At 35.4% G+C, this 10617-nt stretch overlaps 1 protein-coding gene across 1 annotated transcript in view; it reads left to right on the top strand.

Annotated features, from left to right (window-relative positions):
• Positions 1-8238, top strand: part of LOC113234148 (exonuclease 1) — an 11003-nt gene extending 2765 nt beyond the window's left edge. Inside the window, exons 6-11 of the mRNA XM_026469416.1 lie at positions 1000-1159; positions 2398-2531; positions 4081-4295; positions 5442-6147; positions 7207-7379; positions 7691-8238. Coding sequence (XP_026325201.1) covers positions 1000-1159; positions 2398-2531; positions 4081-4295; positions 5442-6147; positions 7207-7379; positions 7691-7709 — 1407 coding nt within the window. The 3' untranslated portion in view covers positions 7710-8238. The remainder of the gene's footprint in view (positions 1-999; positions 1160-2397; positions 2532-4080; positions 4296-5441; positions 6148-7206; positions 7380-7690) is intronic.
• Positions 8239-10617: the final 2379 nt, after the last annotated feature.

Genomic DNA, 10617 nt, shown 5'->3' with positions numbered 1-10617 from the left:
CACAAAAAATAATTGAATATCAATTCAATAAAAATTTAATTAATACACTGAATAGCGACATCTCTCGCCAGGACCGGTAGCTGTAAAGGTACTAACTGGGTGATAAATCTGTCAAAGATTTCTCATAGATGGCGCTACGACTAAAAAGTCGTTGAAAGACCAAGTACAAAGACACGACGCAAGCACATAGAAGAATTCGTGAGGTCCGTTGGTTCGTTCCGTGGCTTAGTTGGTATAGCGTCTGGCACGGTATGCAAGAAGACGTCGGTTCGAATCCGACCGGATCGAAGGAATTTTTTCTGAGTGCTTTTTCTGAGTGTTCGATCTTTGTATTAATAATTATAACAAACTAGTGGAGTAATTTCACAAAAAATAATTGAATATCAATTCAATAAAAATTTAATTATGAATGACTTTTTAGAATTGCGTCCTATCTCAAAAACACGTAATTTTTACTTTGGTTAAAAATCATATGCCGCCCAATGTAAAGCTCAATATTTTATTCACAATACTGCTGTATAATAATGAGTCAAAACATGTACTATTTGTTTTGATTAGAGTCATTATACTCGGGAACAACGAATTATCTTCTTTATTCCATTGAGATAGAGGCTTTGTTTGACATTCAATCTTGGTAATTGCCAGAATAATCATTTTTCACTTGTGTATTTTTTTCCTTTTTTCAAATCTGCCATTGGCTTGTTCTTGATGTCGATGAAAGAAAGTTCCTAATCGTACGAGCATCATGCCTTGTCACAGTTTGTGGTGATGTTCACATTTGTTGATCTAGTTTAAGATGAGCCCTTGTTGCAACAGTGTTGGGCTTTGTGAATATAACAGGTTTCTTGCGAACTTTTTCCTGTGGGTAAGGAAGTTGGGCTTATTTTTTTTTCCGTAGCTCTTTAATTCTTCTTTGATTCGAAGTATATATAAATATGGATCTCAGTATTGACTTGTATATGGCACAATTATATAATAACCTTCTAATTCATATTCCAGGCCTTAAGAAAACTGCCCAGCTACTTCAATAAATCGACACTGACTGTGACAGACGAGTACAGAGAGAATTTTCTGAAGGCCGAGGCTACTTTCAAGTTCCAATATGTATATGATCCTATTGAGAGGAAGATGGTTCGACTGAATGAGCCTGAAGATGAAGGTGAGTTATTTGTTTGGTAGTCATTATATTTTTATAATTACTGTAGTTTCACTCAAGATTTGCACAGCCCTACATCACTGTTAATATTTAGTCTGATCTCACTAATTACAACTTGGAGCCAAGACCAATTATTAAAGACCTGAAGTATTTTCCTAGTTTCGATTGTTTTGATCTCATGGCTACTTGTATCCGCTATTGGGTTTTTGATGTACTTGGAAAAATATTCGACGTACAGACAAACATGCAAACACTGACAAATATATATCTATCGTGTAGACACACGTGCAGCAAAATAAGGAGTTAAAATAATGAATATGACCATAGTGTGGACTGTGGGTGGTTTATTTGCATATTTTTGCCTATTTGGCACCTTCGATGTGCGTCGACAAAACCGACCAACGCGCGGCAACGCGAATTTGGTGTTTCCTGTATTTGTCGAATAGGCAAAGAAGGCAAATCTTTTCACACATGTTATCTACACATGGTGACTTTTGCCACCATCATATACATGCCCATCCCAGCGAGTATTGTGAGTCCATTAAGGGCAGCGTTGGGTAAGGCGGTGCAAAAGACTCATCAGCTTCATGACAGAATCTACAGTCTCTGTTGTATACAAATGCACGTACATCCGCACTGCACATGCAAGTGGTTAAACAAAACAGTGGTCATTACTTTCTACTGAAGTGCTTGTAAGTTGTAAATCACTTGTGGATGACAAAATAGGAAGTTGTTTAATAATAAAAACAAAAAAATATTTATTTTTGTCACAAGTTTATAAAAGTTTTAATTTACGAGTTTTTTGTTTAAAGTGGTATGGACATGTAATATGGGGTCATGGGATTCATATTCTAGGAAGATATCAAAAATGTTATGTCTGAGTAATGCCCCACAGTGAATTCCGTTGTTCTGGTACTCATAGTACAGGGAATTCTCTAGTGTGAGACCAGTGCCTATACCACGAGTTTACTGTGATAGTAGTCACAGCGCGTAAATTACTTCACAATTTTGTATGGCAAATTATGCAGTGTCTCTAGTAGTCACAAGAAGGAACAACATTTTGTATACAAACCATAAACATTTTACGCGATATCGAGCGATAACTGTCACTGCAATCTCATAGTAGAGGCACTGGTCATACATGAGATGGTATAGTGATTATATTGTATCTTATTTTTTAAGTTTTGCTTTTGCTATTTTTGCACAGGTTATGTAATTTAAAAGTCATTCATAATTTTCAGACACAGAAACAGCACTGTGCGTCAACGCAGGTGAATTGTTGGACCCAAAGACGGCATTTCAGTTAGCTTTGGGTAATATTGACCCGTTCACTCTTAAGAAAATGGACGATTACCTACCTGGAGATCTGCAACAGGTACATCGCTGTTATTGATTTGGTATGCTTCACTGCCCTATACAGGGTGTAAATTTGGGACGGGGCAGCAAGGCCAGCTACCTTAATCGTTGTAGTTACAGGAAAACGGTTCTAGAAGACTATCCATGAATTTTGAAGATATATTGATTGGCATTCACAGATTTAAAAAAAATGGTGAGTCAGCAAGATAAAAGGCAATTTATACAAAACTTTTTCTTTATGCCATTCGATCCAGTCTCTGGTAAGGATCAATAGTCTCTATGGGACCAACTGAGGTAAGAGTACCCGAAATGTCAGATATCGCAAAAAACTTATTACCATACATTTTGTAGGGACATCTAGTCATCAGTTATTCTAGGCAGTTAAGGAAACTAACAAATTAGTCTACAAATAAGAATTAAGTAAAACCAAATTTTAATAATAACATTATTTTTTGAATTTCGAACAGCTTTGTTTTGTTTTGTTAATAGAGAATTGTCACTTTTAATACGATTTTTAATCAAAATGTTCGCAAATGTGGAAAAAATAAATTTGAGTAAAATTTCAGCCGCCACTTGCTCTTTGCGAAAGAGAGCGAATCGATGCATCCGCCAAGGCGGATCAATTCGAGCACTTACTATCATGGATTTTGTATGTTATTTTGCTTTTCGTTATTGTTTTTATTTTGAAATACATAATATACATACAATACATAATATACGTATACAATTTGTTAATTTCCTTAACTACCTAGAATAATTGATCGCTAGATATGTCCCTACAAAATGTATGGTAAAAAAGATTTTTGCGATTTCTGACATTTCGAGTACTCTTACCTCAGTTGGTCCCATAGAGACTATTGATCTTTACCAGAGACCGCATCGAATGGCATAAAAAAGTTTTGTATAAATTGCCTTTTGTCTTGCTGACTGTACCATTTTTTCAAAATCTGTGAATAGCAATCAATATATCTTCAAAATTCATGGATAGTCTTTTAGAACCGTTTTCCTGTAACTACAACGATTAAGGTAGCTGGCCTTGCTGCCCCATCTCAAATTTACACCCTGTATATTCCAACTCATCTGATTATAGTCTGGTCAACTGATTGTATAATTTATTAAACATATAAAATTGACAAATAACTAGTGAACTAGTTATTAATTATTTCTCAGACATATTTATGTATATGAGATATTCAGAACAAGATGAATCGATGAAGTGATCCCTAAGTAGTCTGTCAGTACAGCAAATTATGTGTACTAAGTATTTCATGTTCTGTCGGAATCGTTACCAGTCGAATACACGTGTTGTCGAAGTAGTTTTTTGTCGGTGTAGTGAAGTGTTTGTGTAGTCGAAGTACTGTCGAGTCGAAATAGTATTTATCGAAATTAAGTATGACACTCTTATTTGTTCCCTTTTATTTTTAAATATATTAGGCAACTACGAAATTGTTTAGATGTCTGTAATAAAAATTAACTTATACATACATTAGTAATCTTTCACGGGAAGTGACTAATTCATTATCATCAGCTCTCAAAAAAGTATGCACTTTTGTATTAATGAATTCCAGACTGACAATGTAAAAACGAACACGTGGAAAGAAGAGCCAGTATCAAAGCATCCGAGTATATGGAGCAAAGATTTCATAGTACATTTAAGTGAAACACGCCCGTGGCAGAAGAAAGAGAAAAAAATTGAACCAATCATAGCACAACCTACGATAAGACCTCGGAAGAAAGTTGTTAATTTAGTGACTAAGTATGTTCCTGAGACACAGGATGAGAGGTAAGATTCTTTGGTTAATAGCACCCATTAGTATACGCCGTAAGAGCACTATTCACGTATACAGAGTGTTAAGTACTTGACAACACATCTTTAAAGGGTTTGTTGGTAACACAAAAGATTTGTTAGATAAAAGTTAAATCAAAATTTCTATTCCATATAAATAAATCAATCAATGCATTGACTTATAATTGTAAGTCAATGAATCAATGAGTCTGTTTTGTTAAACAAACAAGTTATTTGAAAACAATTATGTGCAGACCCTAATACCCTGATTTATTAAATTATGTTGAAGGGTTTTGAAAGGCAGTTTATGAAGAATGCAATTTATACAATTATTAAAATGTGTCAAGTATTATTTGAGTACAGTAGTCTTTATGTAGGGTCTAAAGCCGTAGAAGGTAAGCCGATGTAGGTCGTGCGCGGCTAATTTTTTTTTACATTATCAAGTGACGGCACGAACAAGTCGTGCTCCTGGTGTTCAGCGTTTTTAGTAGCAGTAGAGCTTCTTGTGAAGGTGTTCGTCCAGGGAAGTACTGCCACTTTACCTATTTCAGCCACCAAACAGTAATGTGAGCATTACTGCGTTCCGGTTTTGAAGGGTGCTTGTGAAATTACAGGCACATGAAACTTATCAGCCTGTGTATCGGGGTAACAGACGCAGTGGCAGTGCCCCTCAGATCTTTGTGTTTTAAATCTCTGAGTGACACTGCAACGGGCACAGATAGGCGTGTTGCTTACCATCAGGCGCACGTTATACGTTTCGCCACTTAGTATTATAAAAAAAGCAACACGCCTGTCCATAACAGTTGCATTGCCATTCAGAGCTTTAAATCCCAATGATCTGAGTAAGCAAAGTCCCATGTAATTTGACCAGCAATCTTACCCTTCAAAATCGGAACAGAGTAATACTCACATTACTGCTTATCGGACTCTTTCACAAAGAGCTCTATACTACTAAAAAGATGCTTCAATGTGAGACATTTTCTGTTTGTATCTATCCCTAAGTTGACGGGAATCATGTTATTTGTTCCTTTTGGCACTGCCTTTTTTGTGACTGGGCGAACAATTCGTGCGTCTGGTAGTATTCGAAACTATGTCCGTATCATATCATTGTCAGTATGTACACATAACCTTTTTTTGTTTCAGCTTAACTATAGAAAATCTAAGCAATATGTATTGTATAGAACCGGCTAATAAAAAACAAAAAATTGACGACAACGAATCACTAACACAACACATAGAAAAACATCACGATGTAGCATTGAACGAAACCGAAATATCTAAAGATAATCTTAGTATATTATCAACAAATAAATCACCTGTTTTAGAAAATAAACAACGCTCATTCACAAAATGCATCAAGAAAAATTTACCTATATTAAAAAGATTAAGTAAATTCTCTCGAACAATTTTAGACGACAATGTAGTTGAAAGCAAATTCTTCACTTTTAATGAAATTGATAAAAAAGATACGTGTAAAATGAATACTTCAAAAACAAGTATAGTGATTGAGGAATCTCCTGAAAAGAGATGTAGGAATCCTTTTAAAGTGCAGAAAGTGGATATTATGTTTAATAGGGATAATGATATGAAATTGTTAGAGCAACCTACGGAAATTGATACACAATGTTCACAAATACCCGATTCTCAATTAGAGAATTCCCAGAAAGAGAATTCTCCGCAAAATAGTCCTAAAAAGGTACCAAGGAGTCCTATTCTGGAACCAAGTCCTAAAATAAAGAAAATGTTTAGATCACGAATGGAAAATGTTTTTAACGAAGGACAAAGCGAAGAATCTGTGATAGAAAATACATATCCGATGGAGAAACTGGTGACGCCAGTTGATTCCCAGGTTAGAAAGTTTCGTTAATTTGCTTAAAAACATGGTATATCAGTAGATATAACAATACGGTTCCAGTACTGGAACTTGTTAAATAGCATGCAATTTCCAAATTGTCCACTTATAAAATAATGACTAATACAATAATAATAATGTATAAAAATTATGACTTATTATTATTGATACATAGATGGAACAAACACAAAGAAAATTCCTGCGATCCGGCTCGACTCGAACCAGTGAACTTTCATAGGTTTCTCAAAGGTGTTGCTAAGGCAAAACGGTACTTAAAAATAAAAAACAAAGACATGCAACAAGCACACAAATTCGTACTTTCTGCTAACTAATTCCAAACAGTTGGGAGAGCGATAGCTCCGGTTTGGCGAAAAAGTAGCTAGCAGACAACAAACTAGCAGAATATTTTCACAAAAAATTAATACATGACGTATTTTTTTAAAGTAAAACTATTTGTACTAATGTAAAATATTGCTAGCATGCGCGACAGATTTTTGAATCGCAGTGTAATCTACGAATCATCATTTGCTTAAACTAATAACACTGAAAAGATACCTCTAGTCCCTAAGCCGCATTGAGCTAGGTACAAACAATAAAATTTAAATTTGTCGGATGAAAAAAGATTAGACTAATCAAACAGCTTTTTAATCTTTATCTAGTAGTTTATTATCTTCGAATTTGTTATAATTTGATAATATTAAAATTATATTAACTATACTGAAGTCACGTTGCAGTTCCGCATGCTGATTTTGATTCAAATTAGAATCGAACCGATACGATCGGGTAGTCTTGAAATCAGATGAGTTTCAGAGCGAGAAGGTGAACCTGATTCTGACTATATCTTTCTAATTTGTGAGTTAAATCAACTATTGTTCCAATTAGAAATGTCAAAGTTTCCGATCGGCCACTTGTGACTCGCAATTATGCGCCTCGGCTCGGAAGAGACGCACTTTCCGATCGGGAGAGGCAATCAAAATCAAGCTGCTGATTTTCTTAATGTGGGGTTGGGGTTGCTATGAGTGTGTGCGTTATTATTTTATTTATTATTTATTCCAGACTTCATACGGCGAATCTCAAGAGGCAATTATTCCTTTGTATAAATCGCAACCAAGTAGTCAGCCAATTAGAAACAATATCAGAAACAATTGTCGAGTGCCTGGCCTTAAGCGGACAAATTCGTTGCCCAGCAACCAACCAACTCTGTTGAGCAAATTTGGCTTTCAGAAAAAGTAAGTAGAGACTGACAATATTGTGGAATCGTCTTTTCGTGTATATAACTGCTACCCGTAAACAACCCCTCTTCTCGTTAACTGCCGTATCTGACATTGTTGTCGTAACTGAGCAAGCCTGATTGGTGCCGTAACAACAGCGTCACCGCCACCGCTCCCGCACACTAGTTGTAGTCGCCCTTACATTTGTTTACACACTTTGATTTTCATTTCACACTTTCATTTTTATTTTTTATTGTATTGCTTAAAAAATAAAGTAATATTGACCTTATCATCTTATTTCATGATCATAAAGTTCTTTTTCCTTTCAGACCTATATTGAAGAGATAGTATACACGACATCCTGTGATCTCAAGATTATTCAAGTGTTAGATTAAGTAATAATAATGTTAAGTTTCAAAGCATTTCCAAGTTGCTATTAATTTGTTTAATAATTTTCATATATTGTGTTTTACTCAAAGTATATTTTATTATGGAGTGCATTCTGTTGCTTGCACATGAGCTGCGGTACATTCAAATGCAAACTAAACTTAATATAACTCCAGAACATTTGGTAGGCCAATGCTTCCAGAATGACAGTTCGTTATCAGCAAGAAAGGACAGATTTGAGTTTAAATCGGTCAAGTAGTTGTGATAAAACAGCTTTTGAATTAAAATTATATATTCTGTACCTTTCTACAGTTGAAAGTGATAGGTGTACTGATATTACGTTAGACATTGTTTTGCACAAAAGATTCCAATTCACCAAGTTTCAAGTTTGTAGATGTTTATTTCATAAGAGTACATTGCTAGTAGCTAACTGGAGCGTTAACTAAAAATCACATTTTGTCAGGTGGAGCATTTTGTATCCTTGGTATAATTATGTCACACATCTAAAGTGTTTTTATCACATGCACACAAACTTTAAACCTCTACTGAAATATTGTCATTTTGCAGATGTGACGTTATTACACCAAGGGTGCGATTTCTGCATAATTACGTCGAATTTAGTTTACGTTTGCACGAATCGACACCATTGGCAACCTTGGCTCATTTTAGACGACGAAATAATGGAGTAATATATTGTAAGCCAATGTCAACATCAGGCAAACTTTTTATTAAACGATTCTACCTCTTTTTAAGTATGTTCGCCCTTATCACAAATGACCGTTGCAGTACCATTTCAGGTTTTTGTTTATTGTTTTTGGCCACACGTTGAGATTGGGTTTTTTAATCGTGGAGTAAAATGAAATATACTGTAAAGTACTAGTTAAGAATAATGCGGTTAATAAAGGAGTTTCAGCTGGGGGCACTAAAGCTCGCTGCACGTTGATACATCATTATTATCATCAAGCTGGGCTAATGCGATTTGGGAACTTGGCCCGTCTGTTGAACAGTTTAGCTTAGTTACGTGGACCTTTTCCGTAATGCAGGTTTTATCATCATATCAACGTTAAGGAAGTGAAAATTAGTAATAAAATTTTGCTTATCTACTATTTTAATTCCTCTTTCTCTTTTATTTACAATAATTGTACTTCTGCCGTATAGCTAACCTGTCGAATCCAAGAATCTACCCAATCCACGAGTCTTTCGAATTACGAATCTGTCGTATTTAGAATTCGTCCTGTACTGCGTGTTCGAACAAGGGAATTTTGCATATGAAACGTAGAGACTCTGTTACGTTTGATAAAAAAAAGGCTATTTGCGTGCGCTATAGGCCAATGTAAATAGAATTCAGATTGTAACAAGCTGCATTTTTGTGGAAAAATTTAAATGCATTAGTACTCTTTAATTCTTAAATATCAATTAAAATGCCATAATGCTGCTGATCACATTACACGAGAGAGGCGCCGGGTTCGATTCCCGGTGGTACAAATTTCAGAAATGAACTTTTCTAAATTGGTTCTAGTCTGGATGTTCTGGAAAGTGCCCCAGAGTGAATTCCGTTGCTCTCTGGTACTCGTAGAACAGGGTATTCTCTAGTTTGAGACCAGGTAATTGGTCTAGCTCATTATTATGATTACTTGTGTATGTTTAGTAGAAAAACCTCTTGATAATTCTCTTCTGTTTGGGTTGAAGGCAAACATGATGAAACCTGCATATCGAAAAAGGTTCAGTCTTTGGAAAATTTGATACAAATCGTATTAGGTTAGCGTGCAGAACAATGGCCTAAACACTTTCCCTATAGGAGATCTGTGCCCCGCAGTGGGACGTTAATGGGTTGATGTTGATATTTATTTGCCCCCTACTCAGGGCTTGCTTGCACAGGTTATAGTGCCCTTCCCGTATAATCAAGAGTTTGATAGAAAGGGTCATTATAAACCAAACTTATGCAGAAAAGATATTGGAGCTGCTCCCTACTCAGAATAAAAATCGTTGGATGATAATGTATTACTTTTGAGATAACGAATATATGTACGTACATACGCATTATATATATTTTTGTTATTTTTGAAAGGACGATCGTGAAGAAAAGTTTTGTTTTATTTTAATAAATAAGTATTGATTGTAATAAATTACGTTTTAATTGTGATAATAATATGAGACTTTCGACAGTGATAAAATGTGTTTTATTTAACTCCTAAAAATAGGAACAACACATCAAGCTTGGCACTTTGAATAATTCTTATCGTAAGCGACTTAGAGTGGAAATTAAATTTTAAGTGTCGGGTGCTTTGTTCCAGCGTGATTTAGTCGGTTCTAGTTGCAAAAAACTAGATTTAGTCGGTCCGCCGTTCACAAGTTATAAGGGTGTTTTACTGTCCACGCTGGAACAAGCTTATTCCAGGGGCACCATTTCTCAATCTCGAGAACCACAACATTTAGCTTAGATCTGATTACACTAAAAAAAGTCGTAGCTAGGAGCTATGGTTCTCGAGATTTTATGAAAATGGTGCCGCCGGAATATGCTTATTTTAGCGTGGACAGTAAAACATTAATAACTTCAGAACGGCGTAACGACTAAATCTAGTTTTTTACGACTAGAATCGACTAAATTACGACATTTTTTAGTGTTCTAAGCTAGGTGTTGTGGTTTTCTACATTGAGAAATGGTGACGCTGGAATAAGCTTATTCCAGGGTGGACAGTAAAACATCCTTATAACTTTTGAACGGCGGATCAACTAAATCTTGTTTTTTTCTGGCTAGTCAAATTTCCAAAATTCGACCATGGTCACGCTGGAATAAGGCACATTTAAGTGTCAAGTTAACGTGCACTTGACCTGCATACTATATAAATATAAAGGTATTCCATACAAA

This window comes from Hyposmocoma kahamanoa, unplaced genomic scaffold (genome assembly GCF_003589595.1).
Source record: "Hyposmocoma kahamanoa isolate Upper Pololo Valley unplaced genomic scaffold, ASM358959v1 81, whole genome shotgun sequence".
In the NCBI taxonomy this organism is placed as follows: domain Eukaryota; kingdom Metazoa; phylum Arthropoda; class Insecta; order Lepidoptera; family Cosmopterigidae; genus Hyposmocoma; species Hyposmocoma kahamanoa.
This window is presented reverse-complemented; position numbering and strand designations above follow the sequence as displayed.